The sequence below is a fragment of the Salmo trutta genome, chromosome 19, assembly GCF_901001165.1.
Source record: "Salmo trutta chromosome 19, fSalTru1.1, whole genome shotgun sequence".
In the NCBI taxonomy this organism is placed as follows: Eukaryota; Metazoa; Chordata; class Actinopteri; order Salmoniformes; family Salmonidae; genus Salmo; species Salmo trutta.
In genome coordinates this window covers 4,972,468-4,991,098 of record NC_042975.1, presented here as the reverse complement: position 1 = coordinate 4,991,098, position 18,631 = coordinate 4,972,468, and the positions used below count along the sequence as shown (strand labels likewise).

At 43.9% G+C, this 18,631-nt stretch overlaps 1 protein-coding gene across 6 annotated transcripts; it reads left to right on the top strand.

Moving 5' to 3' along the window:
• The first annotated feature begins 981 nt into the window (after nt 1-981).
• On the top strand, nt 982-16,175 carry LOC115153868 (uncharacterized). Of its 6 annotated transcripts, none has more exons than XM_029699492.1 (5): nt 1,186-1,355; nt 5,922-7,796; nt 8,012-8,109; nt 8,282-8,386; nt 11,737-16,175. In XM_029699492.1, exons 4-5 carry the CDS (start codon nt 8,293-8,295, stop codon nt 15,456-15,458), a joined length of 3,816 nt encoding a protein of 1,271 aa, XP_029555352.1. In that variant the 5' UTR covers nt 1,186-1,355; nt 5,922-7,796; nt 8,012-8,109; nt 8,282-8,292; the 3' UTR covers nt 15,459-16,175. The 6 variants fall into 6 exon arrangements, with proteins under 6 accessions (XP_029555353.1, XP_029555352.1, XP_029555351.1 ...); XM_029699491.1 differs by having other exon boundaries at nt 1,186-1,365; nt 5,918-7,796; XM_029699489.1 differs by having other exon boundaries at nt 1,192-1,355; nt 5,918-7,796.
• The last annotated feature ends 2,456 nt before the right edge of the window (nt 16,176-18,631 follow it).

Sequence of the window (18,631 nt, the reverse complement as noted above, 5' to 3'; positions counted from 1 at the left end):
AGATTAAATAAAATAAAAAATCACAATCATGCTCTATCTTCAAGTCATTAGAGAATTATTTCTGTTGTAGCTTGGGGCAAATTCACATGTTTGTTGCTATGGTTATGGTGATGTCATCCCACAGGTGTGTCCCAGAGTAGTGGAGGTAAATGGGTCTCTGGCAATGATTTGCTTTAGGCTGTTAGCTGTCACAGTGTGACTGAGCCTTAACACCTTTCGTTTTTCCAGTGCTCGGACTCTGGAAAAAGTCTCACTCAAGGTAGATAGGTGGTGCATCATTAAAATGTCTATGAAGCAGCTGTCTCTCTCTCTCTCTGACCATTGTCATGACTGGCCTGCTCGGGTCAGGTTACCGTGGACCACAATCCTACAAAGAGATCTCTCACACCCACCAGAGGGGAAGAGATGGAGATGTATGGAGATGGGGGGTTTTATGACACCTCACGCCCTTTGTAAATTTAAGGCAGCAGGCAAAATGTCTTTGTCCTCTCTTGGCCTGAATGCCAAGCGTCACATCTGGAGGAAACCTGACACCATCCCAACGGTGAAGCATGGTGGTGGGTGCATCATGCTTTGGGGATGCATTTTATTTGAAACTAGTCAGGATCGAGGCAAAGAAGAACGGAGCAACGTACAGAGATCCTTGAGGAAAACCTGCTCCAGAGTGCTCAGGACCTCCGACTGGGGTGAAGATTCACATTTCAACAGGAGGTAGCATAGCAATAGCATACCAACCTAGTTGCATGTCTCTATGTGCTTTGGTCGTATGTGCTTCATACAGCTCCTCAACAGCAATCAGACAAGTTAGCTAAAACACATACAGAACTGACCTAAAGATACCACATGTTAATTTGACCCAGTTTCTCACAGCAGGAAAAGAATCCTGCAGCAATCGGAAATGTGAATTATTATGTGGATTATAATTAATTTAAATTTTTTTGTAGGGGTTGATACATATTTCATAAGGGCAAATCAAGTCTGAGATTTTAAATTGGATATTAAGAACTGTAAAAGCCTTGAATACACTACAAGTTTCCATTTCCTGCTATTCAGAAAAATTCCTGCAAGAACAGGATGATCAAATTAAGATACAGCGTCTGTAGGACCATAATAGTAGTATACTGACTGGCAGAGAAGAAACCTAAATGTAATAACATACAAGATCATGATGGCAGTTGTACGTCACTTTTCTGAGGAACCAGAACAATGAAACCAAAGATATTTCCACTGTGAAAGGTTTCTTGTAAATCATGTTGGCACGGCACTTCCTTGTTGTGTTGTATAAAGAGACCGATCATCTGTGTGAATCAGATCTCTTCATAGGAGACACACTTCTGATCCTGTGGCATAACAAGGTAGGCACTGGTCAGTTTGTTGATCTTTATAGTCAAATGTGCTGTTGGTTGAGCAGTAGTAGGCTGGAAAGAAAAGGATAAGAGCACTGTGTGGGGTCTGGGTGTGACAGCTCAGGTGTCCATGGAAAAACATATTGACTGATTGGAACACATTTGGAAGGTATACTTTGCTGCACAAAATAAATTGCACAAAATAAACTTATTAAGACTACTTCAGTCTATAAATGGATATTATATTTTGCTAATATTTACAGTTTAAATGGGCTCATATTCTAATTATCTGTGTAATTTTAAACTCTATTGAGGAAAAATGAATTTATTGTATCTGATGTAGAAAATAATTACAAAAATAATTGTAAAAGTTCTATCTTGGTCCAGTTGATGTTACAAATGTTATTATTTTCTAAATAACAACATAAAAAACACTAATGATGTGACGGTGAAGGGTTACCTAACAAACACAAGGCAGGAAACATTTTTTTTTTTTGTTGCAATTTAGTAATCTAAAAACTATCACCTTATTTCCAGAAATACATATATTTTCTGCTTTCTGGATTAGTCTGACATTGTTCTTATTGTGGATGAATGTACAGAACACTACTGTATTATAATATTCATATTATAATTATATGTATACATAAATAGTGCCTTCAAAGTATTTACAACCCACATTTTGTTGTGTTACGGAGTGGGATTAAAATGGATTTGTCTTTTTTTGTCAACGATCTACTCAACATACTCTGAAATGTCAGAGTGGAAGAATAATTCTAGCACTTGTTTTAAATTAATGGTAAATAAAACACAAATATATATTGATTAAATAAGTCCTCTAACACAGCCTTTCTTAAAGTATGGGTCGCGACGTGTCAGAGTAATGTATAATTATTTAATGAATTGATTTGGCCAAGTGCAACTGCGGTCTCTGTTCAGTGCGCTCTCTGCTTAGCGGCTGTCTCAGGTTGGCAGCTGCGCGAGTGGGAGAGGAAGATGCCTCTGTGCTTCGCGGTTCACCAGATCCTTTTTCTGGAGTTTCTTGAAGATCACTCCGCGACACACGATGCAGCGCTGTCGTTCAACAGCAGATGGTGCGCTGTCGTTCAACAGCAGATGGTGCGCTGTCGTTCAACAGCAGATGGTGCGCTGTCGTTCAACAGCAGATGATGCGCTGTCGTTCAACAGCAGATGATGCGCTGTCGTTCAACAGCAGATGGTGCGCTGTCGTTCAACCGCAGATGGTGCGCTGTCGTTCAACCGCAGATGGTGCGCTGTCGTTCAACAGCAGATGGTGCGCTGTCGTTCAACAGCAGATGGTGCGCTGTCGTTCAACAGCAGATGGTGCGCTGTCGTTCAACAGCAGATGGTGCGCTGTCGTTCAACAGCAGATGGTGCGCTGTCGTTCAACAGCAGATGGTACGCTGTCGTTCAACAGCAGATGGTGCGCTGTCGTTCAACAGCAGATGGTGCTCTGTCGTTCAACAGCAGATGGTGCGCTGTCGTTCAACAGCAGATGGTGCGCTGTCGTTCAACCGCAGATGGTGCGCTGTCGTTCAACCGCAGATGGTGCGCTGTCGTTCAACAGCAGATGATGCGCTGTCGTTCAACAGCAGATGGTGCGCTGTCGTTCAACAGCAGATGGTACGCTGTCGTTCAACAGCAGATGGTGCGCTGTCGTTCAACAGCAGATGGTGCTCTGTCGTTCAACAGCAGATGGTGCGCTGTCGTTCAACAGCAGATGGTGCGCTGTCAGCCACTGACTTGTCATTCCCACTCGCCAAATCGACTCAGGCTCGCAACAAGTTCTGACTGAGCTCAATCGTCATGAAAAGCCAATAGACCGATGAGTTTCTCTCTTTCATACAAACTTTGAGAATTAACAAGGAGCTCCCTTAATGTGTTTTATGCGGGAAAGTGCTTGGTAATGAGTCAATCAAAACGAACAAATTCCTATAATGACACGTCCTGACCAAACATCCACAGCTTGACGGTATACACAAGGAATTCTTTCAGAACAGGGCAGAATGCTTCAGGAAACAGTGCTTCGACAGTGGAAAAGTAAATCAGCTAGCAAGTTATTGTTGTCATTTTATAAAATGTAATGGCAAGCAGAAATAAGGGGGTACTATCTCATAGTAGTGTAATGAAACAGGCACCGCGCTATCGACTGTGGCGCAAAAGCATGCTCAAGCGGCAGTCGATATCCGCGCTTATCAACCTAGGGTCGTTACAGTAGTATATGTGAGTTTCTCCTTCAAACAATCCCCTGGCCTTGTACACAGCTAACAGCGAACGTTAGCCAAAGCAAGTTAGCTAGCAACCCTAAGTAACAGTAATTATGAAGATTACAAATATTTAGGTCTACTGTACATCTTACTTTAGAAGTTCTTGTTGAAAACAAGTCTAGGTTGGAACCGTTGCTGTTAAAATACAAGTCATCATTTTTATTCTGAACTGGAATAAACTGATTGAAGCAAGATACTTTTTGAGGCAAACACACACAGTTCTGGGTTGCTCATCTACAGCAGGAAGCGGTCTCCTGCCTGACTGAGAAAGCAGTAGATGTTCTGGTCCTGTTTGGCACCAAGTACCTATGTCAGTCAGGGTTCTCAACTCTGGATTACTTAAAAAAACAAGTACAGAAACAGTCTCAATGCTGAGCATGACCTGAATGTTGCACTGTCAAAAACTGAGCCCAGAATAGACATGCTTGTTGAAAACTTCAACCAGCAGCACACCTCACATTAGGACTGTGTGTGTGTGTTTTCTGGTCTACATCCATGTGATTATTATTTTTTAAATCGTTTATTTTTATTTATATTTCATAACCAGGAAGTCAGTTAAGAACAAATCATTATTTACAATTATGGCCTACCCCGGCCAAACCTGGACGACGCTGGAATAATTGTGCGCCGCCCTATGGGACTCCCAATCACGGCCGGATGTGATACAGCCTGGATCAATCAGTTTGTTCCAGTTCAGAATAAAAACTATGATGACTTCTATTTTAACAGCAACAGCTCCAACCTAGACTTTCTTTCGACAATAATTTCTACAGTGAGATGTACACTAGGCCTGATCATTGTTCATCTTCATCTGTACTGTTACTTAGGGTTGCACTGTCTAAAAGCCTGCGTGTGTGTTCTGTTATGCATCTGTGTGATGTGATCAATCAGTTTGTTCCAGTTCAGAATGAAAATTATTTATTGAATTTTAACAGCAACAGTTCCAACCTAGACAGATATGTAAGAGTTTTTAATGGGGGAAATAAACATGACTAGCTATTTATATGGCTATTTCATTTCATTGTTATTTGTTTTTGTCTATATTGCATTTGTTGTAGGCATAAGGGCAATGAAATGTACTAATATTTACATATAGTTGCATATGTTCCTAAGCTTGGGTACCAGGAAAACACAGCATTTCTAATTTGGGTCCCAGGCTGAAAAAGTTTAAGAACCCCTGATATAGACAACTGGAGGCCCAATTAACCTGTTGGATAATGATGGAAAATGATTTGCCCTTGTATTTCCTAAGAGGTTGAAACAAGGCTTACATCATTTAATTGATATAGAATAATCTGGTTTTATGCATGGTCAACACATTAGTAATTACATCAGGTAGATCTTAGATATGATTGACTATAATGACCTCATCCTTCATGAAAGTTTTCTTATGTTTGTTGATTTTTATAAAGCTTTTGACACTGTAGAACATGAGTTTACATTCAAGCAATACGTTTTTGGGGGTTTGGTGTCTTTTTTTAAAAGCAGTCCAAACTTTATATAGTGGTTGTACTAGCTCTGTAAAATTAGCTCACGGGACATCCCAAAGATTTGATATTGGCCGTGACATTAGGCAGGGCTGCCCAATTAGTCCATTTTTATTTTGATTGGTTACTCAAATTATGGCTCTTCATGTCAAGAAAGGGAATTTTCAAGGTGTTTCAGCACTTGGCAAGGAATTTAAACTGTCAACTAGCTGATGATACCACCATATTTTTGAGAGACAGGAATTAGGTTTCTAAAGCAGTTTCCTGCATTGAAGACTTTTCCTTCAGTTCAGGTTTGAAAGTAATATAATAAGTCAGTTTTATTTCCACTCAAGGACTGTTTTACAGGAAGCATATGGTATCCTAATTAAAGATAAGGTAACTTATCTTGGAATTGTTATATGCAAGGATGAAAAACAAATAAAAATATTTTCTATTTTTAACTTTTATTTAACTAGGCAAGTCAATTAAGAACAAATTATTTGCAAATGTTTATTTACAGTGTTTCTAGATTAGAATCACAGAGGATGGTGGCAGGTATATTGTCTCAAGGTATTAAAGAAACATTACAAAGTTAGCCTTGTTTGACCATCCTGTTTAGTCACGCTGGTGGATCACAAATAACTTAATAGCTTCTACTGAGCCTAAGAACCCACATTTATCAAAACAGAATGTAGTCAAAGCAGGCACACATTTTCTTCAGGAAACAGTACCAAATATACAGTACAAAATTGCTGCTTTGAGAGCAAAAGCATTCATTGTCTGTTTTTGGTTATTTTCATATCTAATCTCTAAGAAAGTCAGAGACCTACAAGATCAACAAGAGAATGGGTGGAGACTGGTCAAAAGCTCGAGCAGATCAGGCAGAGAGAGACCTCGATCAAGCCAGAACTGATACACAGAAAGCGGTGGAGGACAAACAGAACATGGAGGAGGAAAAGAAAAAGACAGAAGAGGATTACAGGCAGCTCCTTGTTAAGAGCGTGAGAATGGAAACAGAACAAAAGATCGAAGAAAAGCGAAGACAGGAGCTCGAGAAGGAAAGACAAAAATTAATAGAACACAATAGACAGCGAGAGAAAGATGAAAAGACAAGAATTCAGCTGGAAAAAGAAAATGCAAAAGGAGATCAGAAAACTGTAAAAGATGTATCCAAATATTAAGAGACAATGGCATAAACTGCTTAAATTTTCCACAAAATGAATTATTGGACAAAGCACACAATCATTGTATACCTTTAATATCCACAGTTGCACTGCCTGTTATATTTTCCCCAAATGATGTGCTTAAAGGGATAGTTCACACAAATGACAGTGGTTTTATAACCCTGTTAGTAGTCTTTGGTTTTGTTTACCTGGTTGCTGTCGCCAAATGCTTTTTAAAAACTAATGCCTGTCAATATCTGAGAATCCTCTGTAGCGTTGCAATAAATAGATTCTATTGATGCCTTGTTGTCCGATCTCTTCTCTGACACTTCACACCTGACACAGAAAAATCCAAACAGTTTATTCAGGATTTATTACATTCAGTATTTACATTCAACTCTCTTATAGGCTGGCACTCAATGAAAGACATGTTTTCAATAAAATGTACATGTATCCATACCCAGTACGTGGCGTCATTAGGCCTGGGCTTCCGGGGCTTCAGCCCTGGATGTTAATGGTCCAGCCCGACCCTTTTGATGGTATTGTTATTAGTATTTTTTACATTTCAGTCTGGTCTGAGTTTCTATAACCACACATCAGTTACGCTATGCACATTTTAATGACTAAAATAAATTATCCAATATACTTTCTAGGCAGTAGCAGGCACTGCAAGAAGTCCCTGGTGTGACTCAGTGTCTGCTGTGACCGTGACCCGCCCCTTGACCCCAGCCCTAGAGCACCGGTTAGATGTCAATCCCATCACTCAGTAAAACACCTCAGCATAACACAACAAATATGGATATTCAGAATTTCTTCCGAAAGGCAAAAAAAAGCGAGCAGGTTGAGTAGTGAATGAGGTGGAGAGGGTAGAACAGCCAGAAAGGCAGTGCAGCAGCAGAGTTAGCTGCAGGTTTGGCGGTAGCTAACTAGTCCCATCAGCATAAGGGTAGGCTAATGCTAATAAGCTAGCGTTAGGTTTCAGTATCCTAAAGGTATTGGATGTCAGTCTGAGTTATTTAACAGTATATTTAGTGAATGGGCAAGCTAAGGATGTTGATATAAGTCATGATATTAGGAAAGGTATTTATATCCGGCGAGTGTATTTGATGGGTTTCGTTACTTTAGATAGCTAGCTTCTGTAGCTAGCTGAGACTGAAGAGATGAGCAAATGTTTTTCTGACTGAAGTGCATATCTTCTGACAGTGACACAGTGCCCCCAGTGGACTGAAGCTGAACTTCACTACATCATATTTAACCCTTTATAAAATGAGCAATGCTGAGATGGTAGAACTGATTAAATAAATCATAGGTCTTATAACCTATGTCATTCTACAGGTAAACATGCTTTGCTCATGTCTGTTATTTCCATAAAGGCTATGTAACTATTTCTAAAGAACCGGCCATTATTAAATTGGTGAAATTATTTCATTGTGCTTTTATTTTTTACTCTTTATTCATTTTCTATTGTTGCATTGCAGAGAGGTGAACCTGCAAGAAAGGGGAGGGCAGCCAGATAGAGAGGAAAAGATGGTCAGCTTTGTGGTTATATCGTACAGTGAACAAAACATTAAATACATAGGCCTTTAAAGTGTGTCCTCAAATGTTATGTAATCTAAACATCTCACATTAGCTGGTAGAATAATTCCATCCACCTGCTTACAAGCAAAAATTAAACCAGGAAGCACCAGTGACTATATCAATAAAACTATCAACATGTACAGTGTCTTTATGTTTTGTTTCTGCAGTTCAAGGTTTTTTTTCCAAAGATATAAGAGCACCAATCGTCAGGCTTCCAGAGTCCTCTTCCTGTTCAGAAAGAACAACAAGACTGGAGGACAAAGATGTGAGTGACACAAATGTTTGCATCACATACTGTATCAGTGATTATTTCCACACGCTGCATTGCCTGGGCAATGAGCAAAAAAACTATGATTTTATGTTGACGGCCATATTATCTGTTGCAATTTTTTAATACCGGGGCTGCTGAAGTAACCCCAGTTGTGATATTTTTTCAGAACACTGAGTCATGTCCAACTCAGAGACCATCGAGCTAGCCGCTCTGGGCCGACCCTTCCAGCTGGGGATGCTGTATGACTGTCGTAGAGATGTCCTCATTCCAGGTACAGGAAACTATTCCTCTTTGGTTTGGAGGTAATCAATATGCATTAGTTTAAATTCATTGACAGTATTTCCAACATTGAGTTGGATAAAGGGCACACTGTTCTAGCACGGGGAAAACCATTGAGGGCTTTTACTATTTTAAAGTAGTTACTATGGATTTAGGAAGAATCAGCAGGAGGGGTCAGCCAATGAATTGCACTCCTCAGCAAACATTCCATAACTGCAGATGTCAGTAAGTCTGTCACGGTCGTCATACGTAATGGACCAAAATGCAGCGGGTTGAGTGCTCATCTTAACTTTAATTGAACGCAAAACAAACAAAACAAGAAAACGATCGAACGAACAGGATTACAGGCTAAACACAGCTATGTAACCACATAAAACAAATACCCCCTGCCACGTCATGACCAAACTACAATAACAAACAACCCCTTTACTGGTCAGAACGTGACAGTACCCCCCCCAAAGGTGCAGACCCCGGATGCACCTCACACAAAAAAATAAATAAACACCAAAATAAACCCCCTAAACTAAAGGGAGGGAAGGGAGGGTGGCTGCCGTCACCGACGGTTCCCGTGCTATACCCCCCCTCCCCAATCCTCCTACTGTGGAGGTGGCTCAGGCGCTGGCCTTAGTCCCCCACCTAACCTGTCCACCCCCGCTGCATACATATTTAATGTTACCCCTTCCAAAGTCTCTGTGCTATGGCGCATCGCTGAAGACCTCGGGCTGATGTGCGTTGCTGGAGACCTCAGGCTGATGCACGTCGCTGGAGACCTCGGGCTGAAGGGCGACCCTGGCTGTGCCGATTTCGGACTGTCAGGCGACTCTCGCTGCGTCGATTCTGGACTGCAGAGCGACTCTCGCTGCGTCGATTCAGGACTGTCGGGCAACTCTCGCTGCGTCGATTCCGGACTGTAGGCCGACTCTCTCGGCTCTGAACTGTAGGCCGTTTCTCTCGATTCCTGACTGTAGGCCGTCTCACTCGGTTCCGGACTGTAGGCCGTCTCACTCGGTTCCGAACTGTAGGCCGTCTCACTCGGTTTCAGACTGTAGACCGTCTCACTCGGTTCCGGACTGTAGGCCATCTCACTCGGTTCCGGACTGTGGGCCGTCTCTATACGGTGCACAGTTGCCGGACACTCAGGACGGGGCACTGTTGCCGGAAGCTCTGGACAAGGTACTGTCGTCGGAAGCTCTGGACGGGGACTGCACACTGAAAGCCTGGTGTGTGGGACTGGCTTAGGTTGTGCCAGACTGTAAACACGCACCTCAGGGCTAGTGCGAGAAGCAGGAACAGGGCGAGTTGGACTGGGCTGACGCACTGGAGGCCTGGTGCGTGGTTCTGGCTTAGGATGTGCCAGACTGGAAACACGCACCTCAAGGCTAGTGCGAGGAGCGGGAACAGGGCGAGTTGGACTGGGCTGACGCACTGGAGGCCTGGTGCGTGGTGCTGGCTTAGGATGTGCCAGACTGGAAACACGCACCTCAGGGCTAGTGCGTGGAGCGGGAACAGGATATACTGGGCCGTGGAGGCGCACTGGCCGTCTCGAGCACACCTCCTGCACAACCCGTCCTGGCTGGATGGAAATAGTAGCCTTGCACGAGCAGAGTGCTGGCACAGGGCGAACTGGGCTGTGCAGAGGCCTGATGGTTACCGTGCGTGGAGCAGGCATAGGGTAGCCTGGGCCTAGGAGGCGCACTGGTGGCCAGATGCGCTGCGCAGGCATCCTCCTTCCAGGCTGGATGCCCACTCTAGCACGGCACTTGCGAGGGGCTGGGATTACTCGCACCGGACTGTGTGTGCGCATGGGCGAGATCGTGCGTACATCCACATACAAAGGCGCTCTCTTCTCCACACGCTCCCCATAATAAGCACGGGGAGTTGGCTTGGGGCTTAACCTTGGCCCAGCCAAACTACCCGTGTGCCACCCCCCCCCCAAATGTATTGGGGGTGCCTCTCGTGCTTCCTTATCGGCGCGTACATAGCCTCATACCGGCGCCGCTCTGCCTTGGCTGCCTCTATCTCCTCCGGTGGGCGACGGTATTCCCCAGCCTCGTGCCATGGTCCAGCCCCGTCCAGAATCTCCTCCCATGTCCATGATTCCTTGTAGTCCACATAATTCACCTGCTGCTCCTTCCCCCGCTGCTTGGTCCGTTTGTGGTGGGTAGTTCTGTCACGTTCGTCGTATTGAGTGGACCAAAATGCAGCGGGTTGAGTGCCCATCTTAACTTTTATTGAACACAAAACAAACAAAACAAGAAAACGATGGAACGAACAGGATTACAGGCTAAACACAGCTATGTAACCACATAAAACAAATACCCCCCTGCCACGTCCTGACCAAACTACAATAACAAACAACCCCTTTACTGGTCAGAACGTGACAAAATCACCAACCTTGGCTTTATACCTGTTCAGACTGTACACACTCCACACAGTAGGTGGTGGTATGCACCTTTTCAGTTTATTTACAAACTGCTAATACACTCATAGAATTTGAAGACATTGGGGACATACTTGTGAACATAAGCAACCATTTACATTTAAACAGATTCTCCAACTCAAAATGAGTCTCAGCTTATTAAAATAGTTGATTTACTTGCACGTGACATAATGCTAAATTGCAGCTGGTCCCATCAGATAACATAACAGATAACAGCTAACCTCACAAGGTGTCAGGGATTTATATTCTGTTTGATCCATCTCGAGGACCAAGATTGAATTATGTAATCCTTCCTTAACCCAAAGGAAGTATCTCCCAGTTGACTACCTCAAATGGTGATAGTCCTGAATGGCGCTGCCCATGCTAAAACAGGATTTTGGGCACTTAAGTCTGCTATGATGCTGTCACAGAAGCGGCCATTGCAGAGAGAGATTAGCTTTCTGGTGCATCTCTATGGTCACCACAGAGTAAGAAAAGTTGCAGGACGCACTTGGGACAAAAGAGTGATGGCATGCAAGTTGTTCATATAGTAGTAATGCTGTCATAGAAGTGACGAATGAAAAAGATGGCACTCTTTTTTTATGATGGAACTCTTTCTGGTTCCGAATAGCTCCCTTTATTTGGAACAAAGGTTCTATTTGACCTGAAAGAATCTCCAGATAAAACCCATTTCCAGACTGGTTCAAATGGTGCTACAGAGCATTCTTTACTTCTGAGTGGATAGGAGGTGTAGGTTTTCTAACTATGGGTTGACACCTAGAAAATGTACTTTGAGTTAAATATTTACCTTTAATTAGTTATTTGAATTTAACCATGTTTACGTATAGAAATATTTACACATGTACACGTTGGAGTATTATTTTCACAATAAACGTTCTTTGGTCATTCTCTTTAAACTGCAGGTATCACTCTCTGGGATTCTGAGATGCTGCAGAAACACATCAATGTCCGTCAACAACCAAACACTGACTTCAAAATCATTGTTTCAGACTCAAGTGAAGCCAAGTCAGAAGCTTTGAATGTGTCTGCATCTCTTGAGGCCAGTTTCCTTGGTGGCTTAGTCAGTGTGAAGGGTTCTGCTGAATTCCTACATGACAAAAAGACCTCAAAGCGTCAGTCTAGGGTTTCTCTGCAGTACCGTACCACCACTCGCTTCGAGCAGTTGACCATGGACCACCTGGGGACAGGAAATGTGAAACACTCTAATGTCTTACAAGAGGGCTCTGCAACCCATGTGGTGACTGCCCTGCTCTACGGAGCGCAGGCCTTTTTCGTTTTTGACCAAGAAGTTTCCTCAGGAGAAAACCACCAGGACATCAAGGGAAACCTGCAGGCCACAATAAAAAAGATCCCTCTCATATCAATAGAAGGGCAGGCAAATTTGAAGATGAGTGAGGAAGAGAAGAGACAGGCCAATAAATTCAACTGCACTTTCCATGGTGATTTTGCACTAGAAAACAACCCTGTAACATTTGAAGATGCCATCAAGGTGTATGCTGGCCTGCCAAGTCGACTAGGGGAGAACGGAGAACATGCTGTGCCCATGACCGTCTGGCTCTACCCTCTCAAGAAACTGGACTCTGCAGCTGCCCAGCTAGTCAGGCAGATCGGTGTTAGCCTGGTGCGTCGCGCACAGCGACTCTTGGACGGACTGGACAATACTGATGTACGATGCCAGGACATGATGAAGGAAGACATGGCTATCAAGTTCACTGAACTCAAAGCCAAGCTCAACAAGCTCAGGGACTTGTGCTCAGAATACAAGCTTGTGTTCCAGAAGGTTCTCTGCAAGGTTCTTCCCAACATAAGAGGAGGAGGAATGGAGGAGGAAGAGCTGATAAAAATGCTCAACAGCAAGGAACGTTCTCCATTCCAGAATGACCTCATGATCACGTACCTGGACGACAGAGAGAGAGAGATGAATGTTGTCAGCTCTTACCTTGACATAATGAAAGAGGTACAAGTTGTGTACTCAAGCAGTGAATTGGATGGAATCGTGCTTGATAAAGCTAATGATTATGTAGTGTGTTTTGCATTATCCTATTTGAAGGAGAAAGAAGAGTATGTGGTAGTCTTGGAGAACTACTTGCTGGAAGAATCTAAAAGTGATTTTTCACTGATTCCTTACAACCCCAGCGCAGCCGGGAAGTCTGCAAAAGAAAAGTGGTTTCGCTCGGGGGAGGCAATAACCCTAATCAGGCAAACCATACATCTGTTCTTAGACTTCAAAAAGTCAAATGAAGGCAGAGAAAAGCTTGCATTCTGCATTGCATCAATTCCAAACAAAGACCTCACTGCGTCCTCCATCCATGTTTATGAAAGAGGGACACTTTTGAGTCCACAGTTTGAGCTGCCATCAAAGCCAGGTGTTCCCACCATCAAGAGTCTGGAGCATGACTGTGTCCACTTGCAAATCAACCCTCCCAACCTTGGTGTTACCTCTGTGGAGTTGTACCAGGTTTTGCACCAGGCTGAGCAGGCTGACTCTGAGTGGACCGAGGTCAAATTGGATGCTACAACTAACCAGGTCACCATCAGTCATTTGGACCCTTACAAAATGTACCGCTTTAGCTGCAAGGCGGTGTGTAGACCTGGTGTGAGCCTCTCCAGTGACTGGACAGAATACTTCCGGACCCGCCCATGTAGCCCCCCTGGATCACCCACAGAGAAGAGGATAGAATCGGGAAGTATCAGAGTGAACTGGGACATTCCTACCATAGCGGGAGATGATGTTGAAGTCATTGGTTATGTGGTTGAATACAGAAAGAATGTAAAGGCTATAGACAATCAGATGTGGCACACCATCAAAACCGCCACTAGAGAGAGTACACTGGAAGGACTTGAGGCTGACACTGCATACACCATCAGAGTCTTTGCTAACTGTGGCGAAGCAGGGAATAGTCTACCCAGTCCTGAGACTGTGCTGACTACCCTTAGGGTCTCTGATTCCCAACCGAAGACAAGCAAATCAACCAGAGCAAAAAGTGAGGAGTTCCTCACAAAATCCCAGAAGGTGGAAAAGGGCAACCCCTCAATCCACTGGCTGAATCTGGAACAGAAGTTGGGTGTAAAGGAAAGTTTTGACCAGTACAGATTTGGGAGGAAAGTTGAGCAAGGTAATAACAAGGTGATATTGCTTCTGGGGGCCACAGGTGCAGGAAAAACAACTCTGGTCAATGTCATGATAAACTACATTCTCGGGGTAAAGTGGGATGACCATTACCGCTTTAAGCTCATCCATGAAGTGACCAACAGGTCACAGGCTGAGAGCCAGACTGTGGTTGTGACATCATACGAGCTCTACAACCAGCCAGGCTTTCAAATTCCTTATTCTCTGACCATCATTGACACACCAGGGTTCGGAGACACCAGAGGAATGGCTCATGATAAGCTGATCACAGGGCAGCTGAAGGATTTCTTGTGTAACCCTTTAGGCATCGATCACATTGATGCAGTCTGCTTTGTAGTGCAGGCATCACTTGTTCGTCTCAGTCTTTCCCAGAGATACATCTTTGACTCCATCCTGTCCGTCTTTGGAAAGGATGTTGCTGAAAACATCCTGATGCTTGTGACATTTGTTGATGGGAAGCAAATACCGGTGCTAGAAGCCATCAAAGCTGCAAATCTGCCCTGTAAGAAAGACAAGAAGGGCCTACCAACCCATTTCAAATTCAACAGTTCAATTCTGTTCATAAAGGAGACGGAGAGCAGCTCTGAAGAGGATGATACTGAGGATGATCATAAGGCCCAGTGTCCAGAGAAATGGAGGTCAACTTTCAAGGAGATGAAGAAATTTTTCCAACAACTGGAAAGCATTGAGAGCAAAGATCTGACCCTGACAAAGAAAGTTCTGGAAGAACGTGAGCTTCTGGAGAAGACCACGAGACGCCTGACCCCTCAGATTACAGCAGGTCTGTCAAAGCTAAGTGAGATCAAAAGCTTCAAACAGTGTCTGGAGAATGAGGACGAGAACATGAAACAGAACAAAAATTTTGAGACTGAGGTAAATGTGCTACAGGTGAAGAGAAGCAAATTATTCCAAGACTTTGCAACAAACTGCAAGGTATGCAATTTTACATGTCACACCTGCTGTTTCCTCCCAAATGAGGATGACATCAAAAGATGTGCTGTGATGGATGATGATGGCAACTGTACCATATGTCCAGGAAAATGCTCTTCCACTGACCACGACAGGGAACAAGTCTTGTTGACATATGAAACAAAGACTGAGAAAAAGTCTATTCAAGAACTGAAGGACAACTTCATGAAGGCGTGGGGCAAGTCTATGGAAACCAAGGAGATGCTGGATAAGCTTGAGAAGGAGTTTCATATGATTGAGGACGCGCTGATGAATTTGATCACGCAGTCTTCTGACTGTCTCAAGAGACTTAATGATGTTGCCCTGAAACCAAGCTCTCTCTCCACTGTGGAGTACATTGGCATACTCATTCGCACAGAGGAGGATGAACACAAGCCAGGCTTTGAGGATCGGATTGTAGGGTTGAAGAAAATAAAGGCAGAGTCTGAGATTCTGGATAAGATTGCAAAAGGAGAAGATTTACTCCCAAATGAGCGAAGATTCATGAAGGATAAAAAGGATAGACGGCAGGGGGTTCCAACATAAGTCAGGAATGTTGTCCTGCTAACATTATCTGGAAACAACATTCGGTCTCCATTTGAACATTAAGCTTTCCAATGTTGTAGGAACGTTTGCGTTTGCTGGGAAGATCCAACTGAGATGTGGGGTTCATTGGATTTGTATTAAAACTCTTAGACTTGTGTAAAGTCTTATGTTAATTTGTCCTCCCCAAGGTAACTGAACAAAAATTAAGGCCTAGATTAAATCAGAACTCTATAGAAAATCATTGTCTTTGTTCAGGCAATGTCAGAGGTGTAACTGCATCAAATCTCTGACTGGTTGTTCTTGTGGTCATTGTCACAAAGCCACACCCATCCTACCGGTGTTAGAAGTTCAGAACTAGCAAGTGTATATAGTGCTATATAGACACTCAAATAAGAAGAAAATCATTTAAAATAAGGAGTAAGGCTTGATCTCATCCTATTACAACACACATTCCTATGTTCAAACTTGTCAAACGGCTGCATGAGATTTCTAATAATGTGACTCAGTGTATCGAATGGCTGAGATCAGTATAACGCCGGGAAACACTTGTTGATTTGACAGCTACAACACAGTAACACCTCTGACATCGCCTACGGGTATTTCTATAAGCTAGAGTACCAGTGAGGATTTCCTGCGGTGGACAACTCACAGATACAGCTGTTGATATGTGATTGATATAAGGAACATTCAATAAAATTCACAAGTTAATTTAACAAACTATGTTTAACACTTTTTCATGGTTGGTGTCTTGACAAATTTGTCCAGAATCGTTTGACATAAAACACTTAATTTCTTACCTTGCATTCATGGCAGTGTTTGTTGTTATATGATATATTAAGCATTTATCAGTTAAATGAGACATTGAACTTGAACCCGGTAAGAATCCTGGATCTTGCTCGGACAGTTCTTTGTATGGCGATTTTGGAAATGCACTGTAACTAGGCTTACTTAAAACTTCTTATGGGCAGGTGGGACGGTAAAGTCCCACCTGGCCAACATCTGGTGAAATTGCGGAGCGCCAAATTCAAAATACAGAAATACTCATTATAAAAATTCATAAAATACACTGCTCAAAAAAATAAAGGGAACACTTAAACAACACAATGTAACTCCAAGTCAATCATACTTCTGTGAAATCAAACTGTCCACTTAGGAAGCAACACTGATTGACAATAAATTGCACGTTGTGCAAATGGAATAGACAACAGGTGGAATGCGAGCTGTGGCAAGAAGGTTTGCTGTGTCTGTCAGCGTAGTGTCCAGAGCATGGAGGCGCTACCAGGAGACAGGCCAGTACATCAGGAGACGTGGAGGAGGCCGTAGGAGGGCAACAACCCAGCAGCAGGACCGCCTTTGTGCAAGGAGGAGCAGGAGGAGCACTGCCAGAGCCCTGCAAAATGACCTCCAGCAGGCCACAAATGTGCATGTGTCTGCTCAAACGGTCAGAAACAGACTCCATGAGGGTGGTATGAGGGCCCGACGTCCACAGGTGGGGGTTGTGCTTACAGCCCAACACCGTGCAGGACGTTTGGCATTTGCCAGAGAACACCAAGATTGGCAAATTCGCCACTGGCGCCCTGTGCTCTTCACAGATGAAAGCAGGTTCACACTGAGCACATGTGACAGATGTGAACGAGTCTGGAGACGCCGTGGAGAACGTTCTGCTGCCTGCAACATCCTCCAGCATGAACGGTTTGGAGGTGGGTCAGTCATGGTGTGGGGTGGCATTTCTTTGGGGGGCCGCACAGCCCTCCATGTGCTCGCCAGAGGTAGCCTGACTGCCATTAGGTACCAAGATTAGATCCTCAGACCCCTTGTGAGACCATATGCTGGTGCGGTTGGCCCTGGGTTCCTCCTAATGCAAGACAATGCTAGATTTCATGTGGCTGGAGTGTGTCAGCAGTTCCTGCAAGAGGAAGGCATTGATGCTATGGACTGGCCCGCCCGTTCCCCAGACCTGAATCCAATTGAGCACATCTGGGACATCATGTCTCTCTCCATCCACCAACGCCACATTGCACCACAGACTGTCCAGGAGTTGGTGGATGCTTTAGTCCAGGTCTGGGAGGAGATCTCTCTGGAGACCATCCGCCACCTCATCAGGAGCATGCCCAGGCGTTGTAGGGAGGTCATACAGGCACGTGGAGGCCACACACACTACTGAGCCTCATTTTGAGTTGTTTTAAGGACATTACATCAAAGTTAGATCAGCCTGTAGTGTGGTTTTCCACTTTAATTTTGAGTGTGACTCCAAATCCAGACCTCCATGGGTTGATAAATTGGATTTCCATTGATTATTTTTGTGTGATTTTGTTGTCAGCACATTCAACTATGTAAAGAAAAAAGTATTTAACAAGATTATTTCATTCATTCAGATCTAGGATGTGTTATTTTAGTGTTCCCTTTATTTTTTTGAGCAGTGTATATAAGTGTTATACATCGGCTTAAAGATTAACTTCTTGTTAATCCAGACGCTGTGTCAGATTTCAATGGGGAGCGTGGATGGGGAGCGTCGCTGCACAGCTATTTTCAGGTCTCTCCAGAGATGTTCGATGGGGTTCAAGTCCGGGCTCTGGCTGGGCCACTCAAGGAGATTGAGACTTGTCCCAAAGCCACTCCTACGTTGTCTTGGCTGTGTGCTTAGGGTCGTTGTCCTGTTGGAAGGTGAACCTTCGCCCCAGTCTGAGGTCCTGGGTGCTCTGGAGCAGGTTTTCATCAAGGATCTCCGTACTTTGCTTCGTTCATCTTTCCCTCGATCCTGACTAGTCTCCCAATCCCTGAAGCTGAAAAATATCCCCACAGCATGATTCTGCCAACACCTTTCATCACCATTGGGATGGTGCCAGCTTTTCTCCAGACGTGATGCTTGGCATTCACGCTAAAGAGTTCAATCTTGGTTTCATCAGACCAGAGAATCTTGTTTCTCATGGTCTGAGAGTCTTAAGGTGCCTTTTGGCAAACTCCAAGTGGGCTGTCATGTGCCTTTTACTGAGGAGTGGCTTCCGTCTGGCCAATCTACCATAAAGGTCTGATTGGTGGAGTACTGCAGAGATGGTTGTCCTTCTGGAAGTTTCTCTCATCTCCACAGAGGAACTCTAGCGCTCTGTCAGAGTGACCATCGGGTTCTTGGTCACCTCCCTGAACAAGGGCCTTCTCCCCCAATTGCTCAGTTC